The 27,500-nt window shown below is 39.3% G+C and overlaps 1 protein-coding gene and 1 long non-coding RNA gene across 8 annotated transcripts in view; both read left to right on the top strand.

Annotated features, from left to right (window-relative positions):
• Positions 1–23,109, top strand: part of pip4k2aa (phosphatidylinositol-5-phosphate 4-kinase, type II, alpha a) — a 43,592-nt gene extending 20,483 nt beyond the window's left edge. Inside the window, exons 2-11 of one of the 7 annotated variants that reach the window (XM_061965495.2) lie at positions 3,803–3,900; positions 3,979–4,075; positions 7,256–7,408; positions 8,428–8,574; positions 8,662–8,700; positions 11,683–11,799; positions 16,655–16,768; positions 16,899–17,142; positions 17,235–17,338; positions 20,185–23,109. In XM_061965495.2, coding sequence (XP_061821479.1) covers positions 3,803–3,900; positions 3,979–4,075; positions 7,256–7,408; positions 8,428–8,574; positions 8,662–8,700; positions 11,683–11,799; positions 16,655–16,768; positions 16,899–17,142; positions 17,235–17,338; positions 20,185–20,265 — 1,194 coding nt within the window. In that variant the 3' untranslated portion in view covers positions 20,266–23,109. The remainder of the gene's footprint in view (positions 1–3,802; positions 3,901–3,978; positions 4,076–7,255; positions 7,409–8,427; positions 8,575–8,661; positions 8,701–11,682; positions 11,800–16,654; positions 16,769–16,898; positions 17,143–17,234; positions 17,339–20,184) is intronic. The other 6 variants (XM_061965497.2, XM_061965496.2, XM_061965498.2 and 3 more) reach the window with 6 other exon arrangements.
• Positions 23,110–23,473: 364 nt separating this feature from the next.
• The window catches only part of LOC133609242 (uncharacterized), a 22,953-nt gene continuing 18,926 nt past the window's right edge, over positions 23,474–27,500 (top strand). Inside the window, exon 1 of the long non-coding RNA XR_009815685.1 lies at positions 23,474–23,600. This is a non-coding gene — a long non-coding RNA (uncharacterized lncRNA). The remainder of the gene's footprint in view (positions 23,601–27,500) is intronic.

The raw sequence follows: 27,500 nt of genomic DNA on the forward strand, positions 1-27,500 counted from the left end.
CACATTTTAAAGCAAAATAAGCAATACTTTTACTTTTGAAATGCTTATACTATTGCAGAATATTAAGATTTGCACTGGATGTTTACTTTTATATTTGCACATTAAAAAGCAAATAAGCTACTTTTAATTTTGTTAAATGTTAAAAGTTTTAAATGTTTACATTGTTACAGAATATTTTGTCATGTTGTTGTCAATGTTGACTGAGTGGCCATACTTTTTTTTTTTTGGGTAAATAAAAGCCATGCCTTTTGAAAAAACTGGCCTACATTTATTTTTCCATCTTCATTTTAAATAAAAAAAATAATCGGTAAAAGGAAAAATAATCTATAGATTAATCGAAAAAATAATCTATAGATTAACCGATTGGGCTTCACGGTGGCAGAGGGGTTAGTGCATCTGCCTCACAATACGAAGGTCCTGAGTAATCTTGGGTTCAATCCCGGGCTCGGGATCTTTCTGTGTGGAGTTTGCATGTTCTCCCCGTGACTGCGTGGGTTCCCTCCGGGTACTCCGGCTTCCTCCCACTTCCAAAGACATGCACCTGGGGATAAGTTGATTGGCAACACTAAAATTGGCCCTAGTGTGTGGATGTGAGTGTGAATGTTGTCTGTCTATCTGTGTTGGCCCTGTGATGATGTGGCGACTTGTCCAGGGTGTACCCCGCCTTCCGCCCGATTGTAGCTGAGATAGGCTCCAGCACCCCCCGCAACCCCAAAGGGAATAAGCGGTAGAAAATGGATGGATGGATGGATGGATTAACTGATTAATCGAAAAAATAATCTATAGATTAATCGATAGAAAAATAATCGTTAGCAGCAGCCTTAGTATATGGTAGCGCCTTACAGCAGAAAAAAAAACGTATTAACAGGAAATTAGTAGATTAATAAGAGGCTAGACTTGAGAAAGGATAATATTACAATAACTGTTGTGCTGCTCTGTTGTTTAGCATTCAATCTCAGGCATACATGTAAAAGGAAGACAGATATATCCATTAGCGACAGTGTTGATATCAAGGTGGTTACTCAAGTGATTAGATTGATACTTTTATTTTCTCCAAATCTTTTTTTGTTGTTGTTTTCGTTAAAGTTTACAAATTCAGAGAATAATTCAGAATGATAGTAGTTTTTTCTTTTGTTTAGTTAATGTCTGATATTGACTTTGTTTTGATCAAACAATTTAATAGGAAAATAAAATAAGGGACTAGTTAAAATATTGTTTTAATATTGTTACACTGTCAATGGCATTCACCATAAATACATTTTTAAAAATGACAGTAAATACAAGTGATCGGTATCAGCCAATTTTACTCATGAGTGATCAGTATCAGCAAAATAAAACCCTGATCAAAGCGTCTCAGGATATGTGTAAATGTTTTTTATGAGGTTTTCAAAAAATAAAGTGAAACTTTTCTGAAACATTTGTATTCAATTTCAAAGAATGGATATTTGTATACTGCTTGAAAATAGCCCTTTTAGAATAGTACATTTATGACAATGCGACTTAAAAGAATCAGAGATTAGAATCGTTGGGAATCGCAATCGGAACAGGAATCGTCCATATTCATGCAAAGGCCAAACTTATTTAGAATAGTCCATGTCACAATCATGATGCATCAATCGATCATGTCCCCCATCTCTACCATCTGAGGTGTTTGGAGTATGGAGGCTGTAACTTTACAGATAGTTTGGCTTTAAAGTTGATTGCATGTGCTCTTCCGGGTTCTCCGTTTACTAACGGAAATCGGCAGTTGCGAGCTTTAAGGATTGTCATATTGCTTACAGTTGGTATAGTACTCTCGAGATGCTGTTTATTGCAACGAAACAATCCCATGTTTTTATGAGGAAATTGCAGACGCTCTGAAACTGTTTTCACTAAAGGCTAGCTAGTATCAACTCTCTTGTCTTCTGTCAACACAATTCTGAGTCTTGCCATCAGCCAGGAGCCACAGTCATCATTTTTGACAAAGTCCACAGATAACACTGTGCCATGCTGCTGACAGAGCACACTCGGCCTCGCTCGCTTCCTGTCCAATGGAGCAATACTTGCGCATACTTGCTTCACCCTCGGCCGGAAAACCAGTTTGCATCACCATGGAGACAAACAGGACGTGGTGGTTTGAAATTGGTCTTGTAAGTGTGATAGTTATAGTAAGGCGATGATGTGTGCCCTGGGGCATCATATTAAAAAAGATAGTTGCTTTAAAAAAGGAAAATATGACAAGCCTGGCAGATAAAATTGGAGAAAGTCTACACTTCAAGTATAATAGAAAATAACTGTATTACAGGCTGAGTAGCACAATGGCTATTTATAGATTATGTCTATGATCTAAAACCTTCAAATGAAGTATGTAGTATTAGCCCATTTGTAGATTGCATATGGCTGTGACCTAAATGAACATCCATTGTGCAAGTGTCCTTACAGATGTGTGTTCGTGTTGAATCAGAGGAGGCATTGTGAGCCCTTTTTTTGTTCGCTGACGTCGCCACACTTGTTACCCAGGATGCATCTGGTTCAATGACGTGATTCTAGTCAGTGCTTGTCACATTAGTGTGCAGAAATATGCTAATATCATCTGCTTCATTAAAATCCTCCCACCTGAATTGTATTGTTTTATTTTGTTTATGCAGTGGCGAGGAACACAAAATATGAGGTCACAATAATGATACTGTTATATTTTATGTATTTTACCACTAAAAAAAGAGAAGTAGTGACCCATTCCTAGCTAACTTTTAAATTGTTAGGAAATCTGAGAAGCTGTTCTTGAGCCATACGCATGAGTTTGCCTCAACCAATATGAGGACTTCTTATAAACGACATCAAAATGATTCTTTGTAAGTCAGATTCGGACACACTGACTAGAAAGTGCACCTCTTTGTGACCACCTAAGCGATGCCAAATGTATTTCAGTCAGTCATGCTGAGGCCATTCACCATCTGCTCCAACAGTCCCTCCAATATTCATGGCTATATTCATTGTTGCCTAGTAGTTGAAATATTGGCGAGCCTGCATCATCATGTCACCAATTGTCTACCGAGTCTAAACCATATAGAATACCTTTTCATCGTTATATTTTCCAGCGTTCCAGTTTGCTGAAAGTTTGTGCTTTTAAGGCGCTGTTCAGTCCACATTATAATTAAGGTTGTGGTGGAATTGAAGGTTATTAATAGACTCAAGAGTCCAGCCAGCGCTTGTTCCTGAAGCCAACAACAAACGTGCAAACACACACACATCGTATTTATCCCAAGCTGTGTCTGAGTCATAATAAATGTCTGATCTACGTATTGCAGCAGTGTGATGCAAGCTGTCTCCAAATGGCAGCTCATGCAAGGCACCTTATGCGCTTGAAGGCATGCTGTTTATTCAGCACTATGGGTACATTTTGTGGTATAGGACTCTCATGCCTGTCACGTAAATAAATGCTATAGAATGTCTGTATTCTAATATTCCACAGTCACTATCCCATTTTGTGGACTTAATTTGATATCGACATTAGAGGGACTAAATAACCTTGCTTTTTAGAAACGTGTGTTGGACATCTGGAGTTCTGGCAACACGTCTAATCACGCCTCACCCCACCTACAGCTGCCCTTCAAATCTGTACATTGCATCAGGATGAAAGGCTCATCTGTAAAGTGCTCATGTCGCCACGTATTCTGACATCAATGGGCTTTGCAGCACAGAGGACTTGCATTGTAAATTAGTCATAATAACGTGGGTGATTTAAAGCTACAAGTGCGTTTGTTTGCCTGTTTTAGATTCCCTTTTCCATCTCTAAACTCTCCTTTCCTGTTTCCCCTTGCAGATAAATGAGTTGAGCCATGTTCAGATTCCCATCATGCTCATGCCAGATGACTTCAAGGCCTATTCTAAGATTAAAGTGGACAACCATCTATTCAATAAGTAAGGTCTTTTTTGTGTGTATATTATATACTGATTGCTGATTTCATAACCCTGTGGTTTGTGGTTTTTCTTATGCAGAGAAAACATGCCTAGCCATTTCAAATTTAAGGAGTACTGCCCCCTGGTGTTTCGAAATCTCAGGGAGCGGTTCGGCATCGACGACCAGGATTTCTTGGTAGGAAAATGTGTATTTATTAATGGCTTTGTTGGCACAGTAAAGACTCAACTTTTGTCCCGGTTATTTATACAGAAGCAGTTTGCTTCTTTCGGTCATACAGCTCGTTTTCTTGAAGAAAACTCCCCTCTGCCCGTGCACACATTGAGCTGGCACAGCTTGTAGGTCATTGTGTCCCAGCTCGGTGCAGCTGTCCATCTTATATGTTTATATTAGGGTTTAGCGCGCTGCAGTAAGTGGGCAGTTGGGGGTGTTAAGACTCCGGTGAGTGCAAACGAATGTCATGACATTCCCAGCCTACTGAAGCAGTACTCAAGTTTTAATCTGACCTGTTTTAGTTGTCATGTTTTTCCTCTTTGCATTAGTTTTAACTGTACAATATTAGCCATTTTGCACCAGTACCCTCAAAAACCATAATTGTTTTGACTAGCGATGTTCCAATCACTATCAGCCGATTAATCCTTCCATCCATCCATTTTCCACCGCTTGTCTCTTTCTGGATCGCGGGGGTGCTGGAACCTATCCCAGCTGCACTCAGGCGGAGGGCGGGGTACACCCTGGACAAGTCGCCACCTCATCGCAGGGCCAACACAGATAGACAGACAACATCCACACTCACATTCACACAATAGGGCCAATTTAGTGTTGCCAATCAACCTATCCCCAGGTGCATGTCTTTGGAGGTAGGAGAAAGCTGGACTGACCGGAGGGAACCCACGCAGTTACGAGGAGAACATGCAAACTCCACACAGAAAGACCCCAAACCCGGGGATCGAACCCAGGACCTTCTTATTGTGCGGCACACGCACTAACCCCTGTTCCATTGTGCTGCCTATTGGCCGATTAATGCCTTTTTAATGCCGATCACAAACGCTATCCGCTCTCGCTGATACTTTATTTATTTTACGTCAGCAGCTAATTATGTATATTCATTCACAGAGTGGAGCCATTCCCCTAAATGACTAATAATCATCTCCTTTACGGCAAATAAACTGCATTTCTTATTATCCTTGTCACGTACATTATCACTGGAGGACGGGGTTAAATATGTTACACGCCAGAGCAAGCCAGAAGCAGGCATCCTATCCACGAAGCAAGCTTGAACAACCCCAAAAAGTAAATGTTTCGTAACAGGAAATGAACAAGTATATTATTAAGAGGATAATATAACAGCAACTGTTAGTGTGCAGCATTGTAACAGTCACTGCACGACACGTAAGAGGAGCTGGGATTGATCCATGAATTGATGGTGTCGATACCAAGGGTGGTATCAGTATATAGTCGATACTAGAGTGATTAGGTCTATATTTAGATTTTTTCTTTTTTTATATGTATAGTTTGTAAAACTCAACACACACAGGAGGACTTTGAGGGCAAAAACCAAAAGATTTAAATGAGTAAAGGGTTTGTATCGGATCGTGGCGCGGCGCCACAGTGAAATTGAAGCTTGACTTTTTTTTTACGTGAAAATAAATTAAAGTAATATATTGTATGAATGGATATACAGCCTATATTATTTACGCACTTTTGACTAGCGATGCGCAAAAAATTTAGCCACTGAAAAACTTTGATTAACCGTAAGTAAGACGCATGGGAGTATGTGGAGCCTCGGCGGTAAAACGAAGCGCCGCCCTCGCAGCCGCACATTTGCCGCCGCGGCGGCTCTCCAGCAGCGGCACGTGCACAGCCTCGCTTTGTACTCCAGCCAGACCCACCCAGCCCTTAGAGTCAATCGTTCAGCCCTTAGAGTCAAAAGTTCATCCACTCTCGTTTATCACTAGGGCCTAAAGTGAGATAGTAGTTTTTACTTTTGTTTAGTTATTGTGTACCATTGACTTTATTTTTGATCAAACAATTATATGTAATACAAGAGAATAAGGAACTAGTTTAAATATTGTTGATAGTGTTACAATGTCAATAGGACTCACCATACATATATTTTAAAAATTACAGTTAATATATGTGATCAGTATCGACATTGGCCCATGTCATTCATAGATAATCGTTATTGGAATGGGCCGACCCTGATGGGACCATCCCTAGTTTTGACCCCGTTTGTAAGCTTAGAAACATCCTCAATACTGAGAAAATGAGTCGTTCTCATTCATGCAGGTCATTGTAATCTCAGGGCATTTAACCGATCAAAACTGGACTGTTTGGTTTGTCTTAGAAGATGTTTCGCTTCTCATCCAAGTAGGCTTCATCAGTTTATGCTCATATACTTAGATTGGTCAAATCAAATCTAGATGTTAAAAGGAGGGAACTGAATTGTCGTTCTGCCTTTTTATGCACTTCAAGAAGCAACCTATTTTAGATCCTGCTGCGCAGCACGTTAATGCATATGCGCCTCAAAGGTTACTCCTCAGCCGCAAAAGATGCTCAATAGTTGACAAGGGGAGAGATAACCAAGGGCATAGGACATCAGGAATTCTTGGAGAATGAGGCATCGAGGCAGGATGATGGGATCATGTTACTTTTGAGCTCCCGAAGTCTGGACAGCAGCTGTTTGTGTCTACAGATAGGTTTGGACAGGCACAATGTGTGGGCTCAGAGTCCTCGCATGGTTCTATGGTGACAGACTTTTTCTTGTGGATTTATTTGTGTGGATTAACTTTCGGTTTCAGTTTATCCTCCTGAAAACCAGTGTCTTCTGCAGTGGACATTTGTGTTTCGCATAAATTGGCTTATTTGCAACTTTGACAAAAACAAATGTCCACTGCAGTGAATGTCGGGTCTCAGGAGGTCAAATCAACAGTCTCTTCTTTTTTCTTTTTTTTAATGATGATTTGACATCCATTTTTCCCTCATTATTTTAGTGAATGTTTACCAAGCTGCACTGCAAAAAGCAAAATAGCCATTTTAGGTAACTTGACAAGTTGCAACCACAGGGACCCTTCCTTTTCCCATGTTACCTCCTGGTCCAAATATTGCTTTGTATAGTTGCAAAATGTAAAAATAGTGAGTCAAGACAGCCAAATGTTAAACCAGAATCGATTTAAGAACCTGCAAAATCAAATGTTTATGTGCTCATATGCATGTTTACCTATGCAGTAGTGAATATGCTGAGTAGTAGAAAAAGCATATCAGAAACAATACAATTTTTATAAAAGGTAATGCACTGCCAGCATTTTTCAACCTTAAATATTTTGGCACACGATTTGTCAAATCTCATTCTCTTAGAACTCCCTGACACGTAGCGCTCCCTTGAACACTGAGGCCCAGGGAAGAAGTGGGGCCCGTTTCCATACCTCCTATGACAAGCGCTACGTCATCAAGACCATCAGCAGCGAAGATGTGGCGGAAATGCACAACATTCTCAAGAAGTACCATCAGGTGACAATACTGTCACAATGCAGTATCTTATATAAGGGAACACTCTCCCGACATGTCAGCCACCATCTCAAGATAGTTGTGTCAGTGTACAGCTTGTATAGCAGTCTATATGTACTGTCCTTTGAAAAAACTTAAAACACAGTCTTTATTGCTATTAATAATTCACTCTATGAACTGTAGCTCCTCAGTGCCCAAGACCACCACCATGACTGACTATAGGCAAGATACAAGTATCTTGGTACTCGTATATCTGCTCTGTACACAATAATGCAGGGATATTCAACTAAATTATTTTGGGGGCCAGATGTCCAGAAAGCTATTTGTCACTATTAGTCTTATTTTGTATATTCTATAGAACCAGTGTCTTCTACAGTAGACATTTTATTATGGTCTACTTTGGCCAGATACAGAAGCGTTTTTAAAGACTTTCTGTTAAAAAAATATCTAGTCAAAGATCATCTCTATGACACAGCACTCTAGTGTTTTTTAAGAATCCGCTGTAAAAATGTGACCTCCTCACAATTTTTTTTAACTGAACTCGCTGGTGGACACCAGTTAAACTTCCCAAAAATCCAGCAAAACCTTAGCTACATAAATCACATTACGAAAAACGCAAAAAGGGAGAGGACTTAAAGGGGGCCTTAAGGAACGCCTCAGTATAGCACAAGTTTCAACTCTAGTTATCTATGTTTACTAGCAGAGTCAAAATGTCAATGCCAGGATCTGCCAATTTGTTTACTCTATGCAACAGAAGCACTGAAGAGTTTTAGGAATCTGCTGCAAAAATGTTTGTCTCACAAGTTTTGAATTAAACTCTGTGTTGACATTTTTTCAGTATTTTCTATACTGTATAAATACTATACAACTGTACTATAAAATATATTATCATAAAAAATGGTTGCTGAAATGTCAGGGTTGTGAGATGCTATATATTTACATTGATTTATTTCTCAGAGTAGCTGCTAGAATATTTACAGTTATTTGTATTTATTGATATATTTCAAACGTGATGTTTGCAGTTCATCGTGGAGTGCCACGGCAACACGCTGCTCCCTCAGTTTCTGGGGATGTACCGTCTCACCGTGGACGGAGACGCTACTTACATGATCGTTACGCGCAACGTCTTCTCACACCGCCTTTCCGTCTTCAAAAAATATGATCTTAAGGTATGAGGGGACCATGAAGAAATGCACTGCAGAAGAAAAAAAACAGCTGTCAAATGTTTTCATTTTATTTTTTTTCCTTTTGTTTAGGGTTCGACTGTGGCACGAGAGGCTAGCGACAAGGAGAAGGTATAGTCTTCCGTCGAGAATCTGGTTCGCCTTCTACACACACACTGTACTGACAAATTTAATTCATAGTCAATTATTTCATACCCTACTAGCATGTTCTTTTGGTTCTATGACAGTGGTTCTTAACCTTGTTGGAGGTACCGAACCCCACCAGTTTCATATGCGCGGTCACCGAACCCTTCTTTAGTGATTTTTATTCTATTTTAATTTTTTTTCAAATTCAAGACAAAGTTATGTTTTTTTTTACTGGTGCACAAAATGAACCGTGCATGAACATCACCTTGTTCAAAGAACAAAACCAACACAGTGCATGAACTCACAACAAATTACACACCTGCAAATCAGTGTGACTTCTGCTGTTGCCTTATCCACAATACGCCGATAGGGACAAGTTTTTATTCACACGATGAGTCTGGTATGTCTTGACCTCCGCCGAAACCCTGAGGCCGACTCACCGAACCCTTTGGGTTCCATCGAACCCAGGTTAAGAGCCACTGTTCTATGACCATTTCTGCTAGACTCACCGGTTCACTAAAGACGTGCCAATGTTTATGTTTTGAAAGGCATAGAGCGCAGGAACACAAACTATTTATAAAATAGACATTTAACTAATATACAATAGAGAAAAAAATGTAATTCCAATTAATTTAGTGGCCAGTCCAAGATAACCCAAAACAAACTCCAAATTGAGGGCTGCTGTCCCTTCAGATGATCATGACGTGAAATAAGATTCACTCCTTCAGTTAGCACCTCTTCCATCAGTCCCCTGCACGCCATATATGTTTTAGTTTGATTCATTCCTTCTAACCTTGCTTCTGCTGCTCCATTAGATCCCCTGCTTGCTGTCTGTGTGTGTGTGTGCGTGTGTGTGAAACACTGGGGTTTTTGTGTACATGTGCTTTCTGAGTGCTATTTTTTAGGTGATCAGATATTATTTTTATTCTCTCTGAGTGATTTGTGTGTATGTGTCAGTCAAAACGTGTTTGTATCATCGGTTATATTGTGCTTTGACTTTGTGAATGAAGGACGTAGCATACAGAAGAATTCTTAAACGCCTTGACCTTGGGGTGCTATTTGTTTTGCCTGTAGTGTCCACTCGGCAAAACCAGAAATCTGCTGATCTTGTTTGTGTGCCCCCACTTGGCTAAGTATAGCAAAACCAAATGTCTGTTTTGTCATGAGTTAATGCAGTATCAATATAATTTTTTGGTGAATTTTTGCTCCATTGCTAAAAATTTAATGAACAATGGTGTTGATGATAGGAGAATCAGATAGTGGTTTTGAAAATATTGTCATTTGAGTCAGCTTTGTGATGACTAATCCATGTATGAAAATGATGTGTCATGCTTCCTCAACCACTCTTTTCACGACTTGAACACTATGAATCCTGGCATTGTCATCTGGGAACATGCTTGTGCCATTAGGAAAAACAGAGAGAAAAAAGCTCATTCAGTATTTTCAGCTAACTTTAATTTCTTTGGGCACATTGCTGAACCAAGACGTGATCAAGTGAAGCAAGTCCAGATCAAAACAGAACCCCTCTAGGCTTGTACGTTCCACACTAGACATGCTGGCTGCATCACTTAATCCCTGATGCATCCATCACTCTGGACTCGTCAGACCAATGACCCTTTTTTTTCCATTGCCCCAGAGTCCAGTCAAAGTGAAGCATTTTTGCCTCACTAAAAAGTGGCTCCATGCTGTAGTTCTTCTCTTCATGTGTGCTTATTGAAATGTTCTGACATTCACTAGCAGTTTGTCTTGCTTGGTGCAGACCACTAATTACTGTAGAGCTGCTTGTTGCATTAGTTAGTAATGCAATGTCCGACAATAACCATTGCAGTAATCATCCAGCCTTTTAGGACTTTTTGTTTTGTTTAAATCCAGGTCTTTCCGGTAAGGCCTAAAATATGAGACATATTTTTTGTCTCAAAAGGATTTTCCGTTTGTGTTTATGGTGCAGTGAGGTATGACAGACTTTCAGGGACTCCCTCAACTAAATTTAGCCTTGTGTCTGGGGTCAAAGCTGCGGGTGAGTGCAAAAAAATGCAAATGTGGACGTTTTTTAAATCATATATTTACCGGTGATGTATTGACTCTTACATGAAACACCATAAGTGTTTGCAATGGTTTGTCAGTTGTTGTGAATCTCCATAATTACAGATTTTTATCATATATTCAGCATGAAATGTCAAGTGTTTGGAACAGATGTGTTGTTGTCATTTGCGATTGTACACTTGTAGTTTTTGTTATATATATTTATGTGGACATTATGTTAGTCAAGCTACTGTTAACATAGAGCCACTGTGTTAACCGGCAATTCTTCATTAATGAAGCAAACAAAAGACGCCGATGTTCACAAGAGGGTTTATAAAATGGCTTCAAATACATGAGCATGGCAGGGTTCTCCCCTGACTGCATGACTGTCTCCCTTTCATGCATGCATCTTATCTGCATGCAATAAAGTGTTTTTCTGCATCTTTTTCATAGTTACGTTGTTTCTAACACATTCTAGTGTGTGTCTATTCTGTTGCACATTGTTGTTCTTTTCAACCATGTAGTTTTCTCTTGACCTGTCCACGATTTAGGACAGGTAAGCTAGGCAGGGCACCTGTACACACACACACATGCTGGTATGACTGTTGTGTGGACTGCTTAATGTTAGTTTAGCCAAGCGTAATTGTAAGGGCGTAGATGTAACGGCACACCTGAAGGGCATTCAGTTGTTTCTTTGTTTGCTTGGTTGCAAGCCTCCTTTCTTGGTCAGGGATTTTTCTTTAAACTTCCATATTTTTCCGCGTGAATACCCTCTCCAACCCTCCTCCAGTTTCAGAAGAAGAAGAAAAAAAAACACTTGTGTTCTTTTACATTTTCAATACTTTGCCTTTACTTCCAACTTCCTTCCTTCCTCCCTTCCTTTCTTCTCTCCTTTCCTTTCCTCCACCCCGACCGCCCCTCCCTCCGTTCCCCCCCTTTTTCTAGCAGCCGCCCCCACCAGAGGATGTGCCCCCGCGGCCCAAATCTGGTAACGTTCAGCAAAGGCTGCAAACACTGCGGATCGCTACGCGCTTTTACTGCGCCATGAAACACGTAAGAGATGTAAGACAACCAGGGCTCATATACCAGGCATGATCTATCTAACCAGTTATTATTGTACGGCTTTCTTCTCCAGGATGCACTGTTGTTTAAAGAACATTACTTTGCACACTTTTCATCAACTTTTGTCCAATTTCTCAGCCAGATTTTTTTCAAAATGGTTAAAGTGTAAACCTTTGCCGCCCTCTCAGTAAAGTGCATTTCTTGAGTCAGAAATGCAGAGAGTCATAGAGACGACACTAGGATGGAGAGAATGAGATTTACGGCTCCTTGCCTCACTGCTGGCAAACCGCTTCATTTTGTAGTGGGAGGGTAAGGGGGGTTGGCACCCAGACAAGTATTTGCCTTAGGTAGTTAAAAGGCAATTCAAGTGATGACTCTGAATAGACACTTTTTTTTTTCTAAATACGGCATGTGCTCATCATCTGAAGAAGCTCCGCTTGGCATTCTGTCCTCTACTACCTCCTCGTTTACTGACAGCATCTTTCGTTTACTAGCTCCCCAGTTTGAAGGAACATATAAATGTGCTGTAACACAGTTGTACAGTTACTAATAGTTACGCTAACTCGGGAGATGTTGTGGTACTTAATGGCACACAATTGCATTTAAGATCATCTGTTACATGATTAAACCCTTCATAAAACATGTTAACTGTACAGTCCCTCCAGGAATTCGTGACATCACGCACGTCAACTGTCTAATAAAAACTTATGTTTTCCTTGTGTAGACGAAGCAGGATCCACAGCATGTAACAATATATCAACTCTTTATTGCTCAAAAGGCACAATTGTCCTCTTGCATAGCTCAGAGATACTTCCAATGTTGTATATAAACATTTACTTCCTAGTTTACATATTATATATTTATTCAACCTTTATTCACCATCGTAAGACAATTAAACATATTTTCATTCCCAATGCTGACCTAACAGAGAGGCTTTACATGTTAGAGATGGTGAAGTGTGATGATAACCTCTCATCGTCATTTACCAAGAAAAAATTGTGCTAGAGCTCACTCTCAACAGTTCGCAAATGCTCTTCACATGCAAGAGTATTTGTGTTTAACATACAGGTAATTGACTGTTTAAGATGGACAAACACTTTTTAAGCGTAAAATAAACACGGAGAATGTCTGCAACTTGTGGACAACATTAAGGAAGCCTGTTGTGGTGTTTCTTTTTAATTTACAATTAATTATTACTAATATTTAAAACAGTACAGTAATTTGACAATGAGCTCTGAGTATGTACTTTTACTGCCATCTATACTTTCAAGGCTGTGTGGAATAAAACAAGTAAAACATCATTATCATTGTGTTTTCCAATTTTTGTTAAAATCCAGTTCTTTTTGGATTACAAAGTTACAAAGAACACTTAAAACATTGATAAATGCTACAAATTGATACAATTTTATTTAAAAAAAAGGCTTTAAATCATCGCAACTTTAAAAAAAAAAAAGCTTCCGCAAGTTCAGGCATTTTAGACTGCAACAATCGCAGAAAAGTCCCGTGAAATCCTGGAGGGATAACTACCGGTAATGTTAACAAATCCTTACTGGTGTAGTTCTTCCTATTTTTTGGGTTCAAACAAATGGCATTTTAAAAGCAGTGACTATGTGTAATACAATAGTTAGCCACAAAAACGTTTACCTTAGCTGTGGCATCAAGAAATGTGTTTCTGCTGTAAATCTGATGATTTCTTGATCTTCTACGGTATTGCCATGGCTCCGTAACATTAGCAACGATCTTACGGCCAAAAAAATCACGAAAAAAATACTCCTTGGATGCTTACTGAGCTGAGTTTTTTCATGTGATTTGCTGAGATCTCGTAACGTGCATCTTCTACTTCAACTATCAACCTAACTTTTATTGCATATTTAAGGTCCATGTCTGTTTATATGTGCTCAAATGTCCTCTTTTGTCCGGTGTTTTATGTGTTCCATCTGTGTAAAGGTGTAATCTATAAATGTGTGTATGTATGTCTGTCTGTATGATGTCTGAGCTACCGCTACAATTGTGTTGCTGCTCTTCTGCTGCCATAGAAACGCTGTTGTAGCCAAACTGCTGTTGTTGCCACCCTTGTTACCTCATTTCCTGCTAAATATTGGACCCCCATTCTCACGAAAACACCTCTTCCACTTACAGGCTCCTGGCAGGATTGCAGTAGCTTGTCCCCAATTAACAGTATTCCCATTTTTAGACACCTAAATAGTTATTTATTTTAGAGTGCAGCTAGCAAATACGTTTCTTGTCTTTGATTCCAACATTTTTTCAACAGTGTATGGATCTAACAGATGCATTAAAAATGTGTAAAATCAAAACAATATCGCTAAATGAATACAGCAGATCCCAGCCTATTTACAGAAAGGCATTTGCTTTACCGCATAACATGAATACAATAATACCTCGTTTTTTGTTAGGAAGACCAAATCGTACAAAAATGATTTCCCCTTAATAATGTAAAACCAATAAATCTATTCCAGACACCCACGACTACAAACACAAAACACATTTTAAAGAGAATAATTAGTTTTACATAAAGAAAACAATGTGAAATACATTCCATGGAATGTTATGCGGGGAGTTTGTTGCGCACAATGTTTTGCCGCCCTTTAACCAAGACTGTATGCGAACACAAGGGGAAATTGTCTGTGAAAATTGAATCCTGTCTTTACAGTATTACATTTTCTAAGATAATTGTGGGGTGCACGTGCCACTGTACAATTCTTTATACTGTACGCCTGTACAGTCATTGCACATTTATCGGGATAAGTACATTTCCCCGAAGCAGGATTTTTTATTTTCAAATCTAATATTTTGTTGTTTTAATGATGTTAAATGATTTTCCACTAAATATAATCACTGAACAATGTTCAATGTTTTTCCCATTAATTTGTTTTGAAACAAACATGCACCAAATTAAAATTAAAGTTTGATTAAGAAAAGTATAAATACATCTCAAATCCAGATAAAAGTTTGCTTAGTGTCCGTATTTAGCCTGTTTTAGGGCAGGGCTATTCAACTGGCGGCCCGAGGAACAAATTTGGTTCAAAACTTGGGAGACAAACATTTTTGCAGCAAATTCCTAAAAACACTACAGTGCACCTGTTGGATAGAGCACGTGTTCTTAACCTGTTTGACTTCAGGGGCCAACTTTTCTACTACAGAGGAGCCCAGGGCCCACTCAAATATTAACACTGAATAAGTAATCTTACTCTTGTTTTTAATCATATTCAATAATTGTATCACCAATGTACAGTTTGACAGGATAAACCTTGTCAAATGATATGAAACCATGTTTTATTCTCAAAGATTATTATCAAGGCTGAGGTCAGGCTGATTACAAAAATAAATACTAATCCAATATACTACAAAAGAAGGGGCTCATAAAACTGATGACAAATGTACATACAATTCCAGAGTGCGAAAATAAAATTATAACCTAAGAAATAATAATATATATTTTTCTTAAATAAACTGTTATCCATCCATTTTCTACCGCTTGTCCCTTTTGGGGTCACGGGGGTAAATAAACTGTTAATAACGTTTAAATGAAAATGGAAATACAGCTTCACCAATTAATTCATAATTTTGCACTTCTCTATGACTTAAGCTCCTGACTTCTTCTGTTTAATTGATATTGTCATTACTGCTTGGTGGAAACGTGTATTACAACTGAGTACCCCTGCAGCCCATACGGACCACAGCCGAGAAACATATATTTTTTGGCTGACCTCCAGGGGGCCCTATGGTTAAGAAACACTGGTAGAGAGGAACTTGGACAACTGTTAAAACATTGGAAGATGCTAGCATTTTAACCTTGCTAGCAAACAACACTGGAGTCCAAAGTTGTGATTTACGTAACAGAAGCCTTACTCAAGTTAAGTCCTCTCCATTTTGGCAGTAACACATGTTTGTGTTGCTGTATAGCTTGTTTACTTTGACTGCAGTCATTAGTTAAACTTCTTTAGTTATGCTAGTGGTGTTCCTCAAGGTTCCATTTAAGGTCTTCTCTTTTTCATCATTTGGGCTATTTAACTAGTGGCCACAAGTTCAGTTAATAAAACATGTGAGAGACTCACATTTTTGCAGCAGATTCCTAAAAAGACTAAAGTGCTGTCATAGAGATGATATTTGGCTAGCTTTTTGCAAAAGGTCCTTAAAAACAGGAGAGCGCTCCTTTAACTGACAAAATAAATAGACCAAAATCTAATGTCTACTGTATAGGATGCTGGTTCTACAGAAGTTACAAAATAAGACGAATAGTAAAAAACTTTATTTGTTTTTTTCACTATCTTGGGGAGAGGTCGAGGAACGCAAGCCTTAGAAATAGCGGGGATCTACTGCATATCTGTTTGAGGTCATAGTTTAAAAAATAAAATGTGGTGTTTTGAGAATACTGCATCAGATGGATCTGTACATTCCTATGCGCATGCTGCATGCACTGCATAAATCAATGTAGCTTAAAACGAGGTCAGCCTTGGGTTGGATAGGACTGTCTGTGCTTCTGCTGGACAGGCAGACCTATCTTACAAACCACTGACAGTAGTGCTACCAGGTGTTTCAACATGCTCCATCTTTGCACTTCTTGTTACCATTCAAAGAGAAATGCACATGTTGAAATACCCGTTTTCAAAACTATGATATTGTGATGTTGTAAAACACTGGGGAAAACACAAGAATACTGATGTTTCTGTCACTAAACTGGTTATTTAAAATATCCTGACGTATGTTGAAAATTACACTTTTCATAGCAGCAGCATTCTGCCATGTTTTCGCCCAGTTCTGCTGCATGCATCCATGAATTAAAGTGTATTTTTCTAATTGTTGTCACGCTAATCCCCCGTGCTGCGACGGTTAGGCTAAGGAGCTGCCGACCTACAAGGACAATGACTTCATCAATGACGGTCAAAAGATCTGCATCGATGACGAGAACAAGAAAATGTTTCTTGAAAAGCTCAGGAAAGATGTGGAGGTATGTCTGTCCATGTCTTGCACGATTAGCTCCTGTTTTGAGGACATTGTGTTTTCTTTTTAATGACTACATACTTTCTGATCCCTCCATCCTTAATCCCCTGATGCCTCGCTTGCTCCACCTTCCCCAGTTCCTGGCACAGCTAAAGCTCATGGACTACAGCCTGCTAGTCGGGATTCACGACGTTGAGCGAGCCGAGCAGGAGGAGGTGGAGAGCGAGGACAACGAGGCGGAGGAGGAGGGCGGGGAGAGCGACGGGGGAGTCATCGGGACTCCCCCTGACAGTCCCAGCAACACCCTGGACAGCACTAAGCCCCTGTCGCCGGGAGAGTTTGATCCCACCATTGATGTCTATGCCATCAAAAGCAGCGACAGTGAGTGTCCCTGTGCTCTCCTCTCCCACAGTGCTGGTAGAGCTCCCCCTGGTGGACACTGTGTACTGATAAGGAATGGTTTTGTCCTGCAGCGGCTCCCAGGAAAGAAGTTTACTTCATGGCCATCATAGACATCCTGCAACATTACGATGCCAAGAAGAAGGCTGCCCATGCCGCAAAGACAGTTAAACATGGCGTAAGACAGTTTTTTTGTAACACAGCACCAATGTTTCCAAAACATCCAACAATATTAGTATCAACGAGCTTCTATTTTCAAGTTGTTTAGCTCATTATTTCTCAACCTTTTTGTTGCACATATTTTACTTTTTTTTTATGTGCTGTATTTTTTCTGTTGAGTATGGCACCCACTAAATTTTTAGAAGGAAAACTAGCTTTACATATATTAGCTGCACCAGACTTTAAGCCACAGATATATATGTTGCGAAATGAGATATTTACACAGAAAGATTTTGTAAATATTAATTTACTGACTGTCACACTAATTCACTAATATTCATTTACCTACCTGGATTGTTTCCAAACGGTGCCTGTAACACAGCAGTAAAATGGAAGTCATCATCATGGAGCTAGCTCTCCAATCAGCTAAAACAGACTCAATAACTCCACGGTGACGTTTTGGTGAATTTACTAAGGAATTTGTGAAACTGAAACAATACAAAATGAATGCCATAGACACTCGAAAATGCCAACAGCGCTCGCTCGATTACATTACGATAGCACGTACAAATATACATGAAAACACTCCTACAGACATCACACATGGGACGGTTCCGTAAGTATAAATAGTTTTTGTTGTATTGTAAAACTAACAAACGTTACTTGGAGTGATGAATGAAGATTCCATACGAGTAGAAACGCTATGGACTAAAAGACGGAACGGCACTTGTACTTCTGATTGAAAGCTCTAAACAGATAGGCATCCCAGGCCCCTGCAGTGAGCAAACTCGTCCAAAAGATGGCGCAATAACAAAAACAACACACCTTTTCAGTGTTTTTGCTTCTTTGTATTGTTTTGACCGGTACTTGCATTATGATTGTCCGCAAAAAATAATCCAACAATTAACAGCACCGTTTTATAAGCCGCAGGTTTCAAAGCTTAGAAAAAAGAAGCGCCTTACAGTCCACAACTTAAGGTAGCTACAATGCAGTCCTGTCACGATACGTCGCTAGCATTTCGCTGCTTTTGGGGGGATTGTTGTGCCAGATTTTTTCAGAAATTTACGGCAGAAGATGCAATGCTTTGATTTGAGGCTTATTTTGTTTTCTTTACAATTAAGTCAACTTGTGATTTTTCAAATTTATTATCAATGTTTTAAGTGTTCCTTTTAACCCTAAACTTAAAAGCACATAATTTCAACAAAAACATGTAAACAAATACTATATTGATGTTTTACTCGTTTTATACCACAGCCTAAAAAGTAGACACCGGGCAGCAGTAAACGCACATACTCGGAGCTCATTGTCAAATTTCTGTATTGTTTTAATTATACCTAATAATGGTAATAATTAATTATAATTACAGAAATAAACACCACCAAAGGCTTAATTTTTATTTGCTGTCTCCTCTGTTGTCCACAACTGTATTTTACGCTTGAAAAGTGTTTGCCCATCTTAAATATGTATTTATGTTCCAACACATTTACCACATTTAAAAGCATTTGAGAAATGTTGAGAGCGATCTATAGCACTAATTCTTGTTGTTAATTGAAAGACAATGAGAGATTATCACACAACATCTTTAAGATGTAAATGCTGCCTCTTTGATATATCAGAATTGCTAATACATGTAAACTAGCAATTGTTTATATACTGCATTACCCAGAAGGCTTAGCAATGTAGACAGAAACAATAAGTAGGTCTGCACTGCAAAAAAGACCTGACAGAATATACGATAAAAAAGACTAGACTTTAGGGAAAAAATACTAAAAACTAATGAAATTGTCTGTCCAGGCAGCTAGTTAATTTTACTTGATAAGACATCCTAAATTGAGATTTGTATATTCATAAATAAGTATTTTATTCTGAAAACAGTTACTTGCATTTCTTAAATTAAGCATTATCGGGATGTTGCAGCACGGTGGCACAGGCACTAGTGTGTGTGCCTTACAATAAGAAGGTCCTGGGTCTTTCCGTGTGGAGTTTGCATGTTCTCCCCCGGCTTCCTCCCACCTCCAAAGACATGCCCCTCGGGATAGGTTGATTGGCAACACTAAATTAGCCCTAGTGTGTGAATGTGAGTGGGAATGTTGTCTATCTGTGTTGGCCCTGCAATGAGGTGGCGACTTGTCCAGGGTGTACCCCGCCTTCTGCCTGAGTGCAGCTGGGATAAGCTCCAGTCACCCCCGCCACCCTGAGAGGGACAAGCGGTAGAAAATGGATGGATGGATGGAAATCCAAAATATCTTATTTGAATACCGGTAGTTACTTTTTCAATTTTAAAATTCTAAAACCACAATATACAAAAATAATCATTCATGCTAAAATTAAGATTATGATGTAAAGTCAATGACTAAAAATAAGTAATAAGCCCTTCAAACTGTAGGAACATTTCTAGAAATAAAATTAGTGGCAAATAATTAGCATAGACCTGCGCCAGAGGATGAGAATTGTGTTGTTTGATCAATAAAGACACGCTGTAGTTGTCCCTGCTTCATCTACGCAAGAGACAAACATACATTTTGATCACACAGTCAAAGTGTGAGTTTGAGCGATGCTCAGAAACCAATTGAATTGGTGAAAATGATGCCGGTTGTCCAAAATGTGCAGGAAAGCTGCAGACATTAAATTTGTGAGGCCTCACATAGTTTGCACAAATTGGTTAAATTTGGGTGAATTGGCACCAAAGCGACATTGCAAAATTCTGTGGGTACTGATTGGTAAACAGGTACATTATTTCTACTAGATAAATGACACTTTTCTGATCAATTAAGTAAAATATTATCATTTGAGCACCTGATAGCCTCTTATAATTGACAATACAAACACGATAAATCATGTTATTCAATTTTTCTCTCTCTGCAGGCCGGAGCGGAGATCTCCACCGTGAACCCAGAGCAGTACTCCAAGAGGTTTTACGACTTCATCAACACTATTTTGTCATAGCCCCCACGAGCACCGGGAGACGCGCAGCTTCGAAGGGAAGGGAGAGAGAAGCGCAATGGGTTTTAGGGCGGAGGAAGGAAATTGTGAGGGAATTAAGGTGCTGCCATGACCTTGCCCGTTTTCCTCCCCCCGTCTCTGTTGGGCCTTGCCCTCTCTAACAGTGTGGGTGCCACGCGCCGCAGCAGCTAAAAACATTGTTCGTTTACAGTTAACCTCTCCTTTTTATGAGTTGTATTTGTTTCTATGGACGTTTTTGTGGAAATGTGGCTTTTTATTTGTTTTGCGCCTCGCACGTCATTCTGGGTGTTTTTACGTCAGACTCGTCCTATACAGGGCTGGAGGTGGAGTGTGAGTCTGGACTGATGGGCGAGGGGGTTAAAAGCAGCGCGATGCTGCATTTTAGAAAGTAAGCAACAGTCTTCCAAACGGTGCTCGGCAAGAACCAACATTGACGCACCACCACCTCAGCCCAGCTTTTTGTTCTTCTTGCCGCTCGCTACGCATGTTGTCCTTTACCGTTTTTTTTTGCGGACTGAGTAAGTACAACTAAGGGAAGTATCTTTCAAGTCCTCTGACAGGGAGTAAGTCGTGAAAAAGTAACTTTGGGTCTAGATTCTTTTCGGGAGTCATCTGCAACCCTGAACAGGCTCTTTGCCATCAGCACCTTAAAACAAAACAACAACAAAATCTTGCACTTTTATTTGTCGTTGCAGTCCATACACACACGTTCTCGCTTATGTAGAAGAGCTGCAAGGGCTTTACCTCCATGTGGGGACCAACCAGCAAAGTATTAGATTGGAACAAGAAGGTTTCCGTTTGTCAACAAAATAACCACATTGCGTCCTTGCATGTTCGCTAACAGCAGGAAAAACCTTAATTGATAGCCGCGTTCTCCTCGCAAGATGCTCGCTTTTTATGCAAAAACATTTGAGGTTTGTTGGCAACACAACAAATGACACAAAACAGTACCAGTTAGATTGGTACAGCACTTTCCCCAACTCACGCTGTCATCTACTTTTCTCTTCACAATACAGTAGAAAATTGATGATCCACTCCTGCAATAGTTTGATTTACATAACACAGTACATGTGAGAGATGACCGTTTACTCCCAATGGTTGTGGTGTTTTTTAAATACGGTTGCAGCCCTCACACATTTGTGTTACAGTAACATTGCCCTTCTCCTCTCTTGAAAGTGTTTTTGTGAAATAATACGGGAGTTTGTGTCTAGTTTTTGTCCATGTTATATATTTTGCACACGAGGAAAGGAACCAAATGTTACGAACAACAAGCCCAATTATTCAATGTGGTCTTATCAAGGGAAATGCAATATATATACTGTGTGTGTGTGTGTGTGTGTGTGTGAGAAAAGTGGTTTGTGCGTGTGACGTTGTGTAATGTATAACCAACTAAAACAAGTAATGTCCTTGACCTACATATTAACCCACCAAAAGCTTCCATCACAATATGTTTGTGTAGATATCAGATTATATTCACATTTTATATTTTTACATTGGATTTAAGTCATGAATAAAGTTGTATTTTAAAAGAATGACAAAAATGGAGCCAACCTTTGGGATGACTGGTGGTGCTGTGGTAAATGAAGAATTATTATGCTTGAATTTCTACAATGTGCTTAGAAAAAAAGTTATGGAAAAAAATGTGCATGTCACAGGACTGAGTTTCCTTATCTCTCAAGTCAGTGTTGTTGCCTGTTCAGGTTCTTTTTTGTGTCCCTGTGTGTGCTGTTCTATGTCTTATAGCCCCCACACCCATGCACCATGCTTTGTTTTCATTGTTACACTGTGCAAGATGTGTGCCTTTATACTCCGAAATTATTTAATTTTATATTTTGTAATCTTTTTTTTTTTAAATAAATGTCAAATGTTATTTTGATGATAAGGTGTTTACTTTTGCCATGTATCAATGCCCCTTTACAAATACACCTCCTTCACTGTATGTATAGACATGTTCAACCATTTCAAACCACCTAAAACAAGCTGTGTCCCGTTTTGAAATGGTGGCTAAAACAAATTCATCTTTGCGATTATTCTCTGCCTTTTTAATCTGTGTGTGTGTAGAGTGTGTGTTGTGATTGCGCCTTGTTGTGCTCATCCTGGATGTCAACTATCTTATCAATTTTTTTGTTGTGTAACTCTTTGCTTCTTACACTGACTTCTGTTTTCTTGCTTCTACTTATTTTGTGTGTTGAAAAAAACAAAAACAATTGGATAATATACACACTCTTGGTTATGTGATGCAAAAACAGGTTTCACTTTCATCCTGTAGTATGTTCTTTTAGGCCCTGGAGGCTTCCTTTTACACACAAATGGCGACAGCAGTGCATGCAGGGAGAATGATCATTTGTTTTATTGTTTTAATTGAAGTAACTGAGTAGGAGCCACTGTCAGACTCCAGCAGTGGTAGACTTCCTTGCTGCTGGGCCTTCAAATGCATATTTGTTGTCTTTGCTTGTGAATGAGCTCTCCAGCTGTCTGTCAACTTGCCAAAATATTTTCTTTTCAGCAAACCAAATGAGCTCAAAGGACATTGTCACTGCATCAATTTTTTGTGTTTTTCAAGCACTGGGAGATGTCAAAAAGGAAGACACCTTGTGTTTTGGTATCAAATGCTGCACAGAACTGAAGGTCAGGTAGACTTTTAAAATCTCCTTTATTTGGCTTTTAATTTTCAAAACTATTTCCATTATTAATAAATTAGAAAAGCGGGTGTGTTCAGTGGCATCACGGCCAACAAAAAAATGTTTATTGATACATTTAATAATACAATCCATTCCATAAGCATTCACTCAAACCAATTAAATCACTTGTTCTGCTTCACTAAAATGGTGGTTTGTGTTTTATGTTCATTTCAAATCAAATCCTAACCCCATGAAGATGTTGGCCTTACAAATCATCAACATACCAATTTTGTCATTGGAGCAACGTAAAGGAACAGTACACTGTCACTATAGGGGTGTTAAGAAAACATCGTAAAATAAAATACACAGTTAAATTAATACTTTGGAATACTACCACAAAATGAACTATTACTGATTTAAAATATACCAAGTGTTAATATTAGTCTTTATTACGGAGAAGTAAACATTCGGAGAGCTTTTAATATAGGTCACCCGCCCCCCTATTTTTTCTATCAAATGGTTCAGTCCTGTCCATATTAGGAGTCCCCGTTGTGCTTGATTGAGTGGCGGGTTAACAACCAGAAGTCAAGGTGATTCGCTAGGCTGCAGCCGAAAATATTTTGTAAATCTTGTTTCTGAATAAAAATGGATCTACACGACAACATACAGTCACTTAAACACAGGTTGGTGCAATACGTGAGTACCCGTTTGCTTTAAAAGTCGACAGTTTTTCTGAGTGGGCTGGCTGAAAAGAAATTCATTTTAAAATGTTCACCATAAGCTACACTGTGAAGCCAACAGTTGTTCACGTTTCGTGTATATAACTGGTGCCAGTATCCACATAGCAAAACATTTTAAAAAACAAAGCTACCCCTCAACCCATTTGAACTTAAAGTGCCAGTCAGTTATCAACAGGGCTAACTGCTGAAGTTAGTGTAGACACTTACCTACCAAAACATTAGGCTTCATAAAATAATTATTCCTTGAAAAATAACTATTAATGGTGTTCAGTTTTAACACTTAGGCTATGTACTAAAATACAGGAGGACATTCTACAAAACTGAATGTTATGTTAAGATATTGTTCATTATTCGTACCATAAAGTTAAAGTACCAATGATAGTCACACATACACTAGGTGTGGGGAAATTAACCTCTGCATTTGACCCATCCCCTTGTTCACCTCCTGGGAAGTGAGGGGAGCAGCAGCAGTGGACGCGCTCTGGAATCATTTTGGTGATTTAACCCCCAATTCCAACCCGTGATGCTGAGTGCCAAGCAGGGAGGTAATGGGTCCCATTTTTGTAGTCTTTGGTATGACTCGGCCGGGGTTTGAACTCACGACCTACCGATCTCAGGGCGGACACTCAGGTCATAGGCAGCTTACAAAGCTACGGTCCATAGAGTTAAAGGAGAACTGCACTTTTTTTTCAATTTTGCCTATCATTCACAATCCTTATGTAAGACAAGCACACATTTTTCTTTTTTTTGCATTTTAACTAGTAAATAAATGGGAGCAAAACTCTGCTTATATTCGGCTCTATTCTGCCTATAAAGCGCTTAAAAAAACATCCAAACACCTCCATCAAGGTTTAATATACACACTGTATGTACAGTATATATATATATATATATAATAACCGGCACATTTTAATAAGTATTTTGCTCATTTTAAGAGGCGCATTAATTTCACAAACGCATCCCAACGTTCGCTTTTTACTTTGACAACATCACTGATTACTACTCACTGCAGACTTTATGAGAGCAAACAGACATAATAAAATATCACTTACTGTACAATGTCTACTGTAACTAATATGCCAGCTGATAGGGTGTTGCTATATTCTCGTTTAGATGACTCATAATCCTAGCGAAGGAAAAAGATGGTGAAACCAAGGGTCTTTTTGTGTTCTTCTCACCTTTTTGTTCTAAATTGGATGCCAAAATTGACCGACTTGTCAGATTACGTCCAGAAAAAAGGGGGTGGAACCAAGGGTCTTTTCGTGTCTTTCTCGCCATTTGCAGGTCTAAATTGGATGCTAAAGTTGACCAACTTTATGTCCTCAACATTCTACTGTCCAGGCGAGAGGAATTTTTCATGATCTAGATTAGAATAAACTTTCACAAGATCCAAGGCGAGAAAGCAGCTCACCAGCTGATGATGTCAATATATATGTAGGGGACGGCGTGGCGAAGTTGGGAGAGTGGCCGTGCCAGCAATCTGAGGGTTACTGGTTCAATCCCCACCTGCTACCATCCTAGTCACGTCCGTTGTGTCCTTGAGCAAGACACTTCACCCTTGCTCCTGATGGGACTGGTTAGCGCCGTGCATGGCAGCTCCCGCCATCAGTGTGTGAATGTGTGTGTGAATGGGTGAATGTGGAAAATAGTGTCAAAGCGCTTTGAGTTCCTTAAAAAGGTAGAAAAGCGCTATACAAGTACGACCCATTTACCATTTACCATATAGCCGCACAAGTTAGTTAGCTCTCTGTGATTACGGCGCCACTAAAAAAGTTTGTCTGCGTTAGCGCTTATGGTAACAATATTACTAATACTTGGGTAATATTCAGGTCACAGAATGTTAATGGAGTTTTGTTGCCGCTTTTTGGATGGTTATTTAGAGGACTGTATGGGCGAAGTAGAGGAATTTTACATACATTTATTTACAAGTTACAATGCATAATCTGTCTGTCTTGTCTGTCATAATGATTATGAATGATAGGCAGGCGAGAAATGTTTTCTTCTTCCTGAGGGGGGCATAACAGAAACTAATTGAGATGCATTGGCCCAATGGGACTCTTATTGGACTCTTGCCCTCGACCCGGAACCCGGAAGTGCCTGCAGGTCATGTGATTGCAACCCAGCAACATGAAAATTTAATATCACGCTTATCGTGACCAAAATTATCCTCGTAATAGCGATATTATTGAATATGCACAAAAAGTACTTAAACGCACACTGAAATCTTTTACCAAGTTATTTTTTAATAACTAAAATTGACACAATAAACCCACTTTTTTGCAGGTTTTGTGTTTCTTATGCTTTAATGATAGTTTTAGTCCTATTATTTTATTTGTTTTAACGGCTATGCTTTTGTTATTAAATACTTTGTTTAAATGTAGCACTTTTGAGATTTACTCAAAGGTAAAGTGTCTTATTATTGTTTATTATTTTTGGCAGGTGTTATGGCATCCCCCTGTTTAGCTGTCTTTGAACACACCGGAAAAACACCTCCGTCTAGTATTCCTCTTAGTAGAGAACAATCACGCTGTTCTGAGAGAGCACAGCTTGTGGGTTCAATGTTCACAATTGAATATCTTAGGTTCTCTCCGGGTACTCTGGCTTCATCTTTCCTCCAAGGACCTGCACCTGGGCATAGGCTGATTGGCAACACTAAATTGGCCCTAGCTTGTAAATGTGGCTGTGAATGCTTGTCTGTCTGTGTTGACCTTGCGATGAGGTGGCGACTTGTCCAGGGTGTACACTGCCTTCCGCCCGAGTGCAGTTGGGATAGGCTCCAGCCCCCCCGTGACTATTTTTTAGAGTAACTAATTAATACTTAACAGGGGACTTCAGTTATTCTGTATAGCCAAACAGGTGCATTTTTTCACTCTAATGCAAGACGAGAAAATAAAATGCATTGTTATACATATAGAGCAGTGATACTCAAACTGTGGTACATGTACCACCAGTGGTATGCAAGCTCCATTGAGTGGTACGCCAAAGAATAATTTAAATAGTGAAATACAGTGTTACTGTTTGCCAAAAATATCAAATATACTTGTTAAATAAAACCTCTGCCTTGTTTTAATTAATAATTAGGCCAGGGGTGCACATTACGTCAATCGCGAGCTACCGGTCGATCGCGGAAGTGTCAGTCGATTGCCAGCCGGGCATTAAAAAACTAGACCTAAAAATTAGCGATCATCAATCTTCACCAAGACGTCACTTGATTGACATTCACGGCACCCGAAGGTCTTGTCAGATGATGCTGGCTGCTGCGAGGCTCATTATTAAGAACAAATGACCGACGGGAAGGCGAGAAACACTTTTTATTTCAACAGACTCTCGTACCTGCCGTCAAAACTCTAAAGACCGACTGCACAGTTCCAATCTTCACAATAAAAGCCCTGCTTCATCCTGCCTGCGCTAACAAAATAAGAGTCTCAGAATTCTGTCGTGCACAAGCTAGCAAGCTAACGAGTTTGCCGCCAATGTTTTTCTTGTAAAGTGTTTAAAAAAGGGGATTGGAAGCTGGTCAAATAAGATGCCAAAAACCAACCACTTTCATGTGGTATTGGACAGAAAGAAGGACTTTTTGTCTCCATTTGAAAATACGGACGTTATCTGCACTACTATCTGATTCCAATCCATGCAAGTCATCAGAATCAGGTAATACACCAATTTATATTCTTGTCTTCATGAAAGAAAGGAATCTACATGTGTTAAACATGCTTGTATTATCATTAAACACCTTTCACTTGTTAACAAAAACATATTTAATAAATAAATAAATATAAATTATATATATGAATGGGGTAGATCCCCTCGACTTGATCAATTGAAAAGTAGCTGGTCTGCAGAAAAAGTGTGGGCA

This window comes from Nerophis lumbriciformis, linkage group LG07 (assembly GCF_033978685.3).
Source record: "Nerophis lumbriciformis linkage group LG07, RoL_Nlum_v2.1, whole genome shotgun sequence".
NCBI classification, from domain to species: domain Eukaryota; kingdom Metazoa; phylum Chordata; class Actinopteri; order Syngnathiformes; family Syngnathidae; genus Nerophis; species Nerophis lumbriciformis.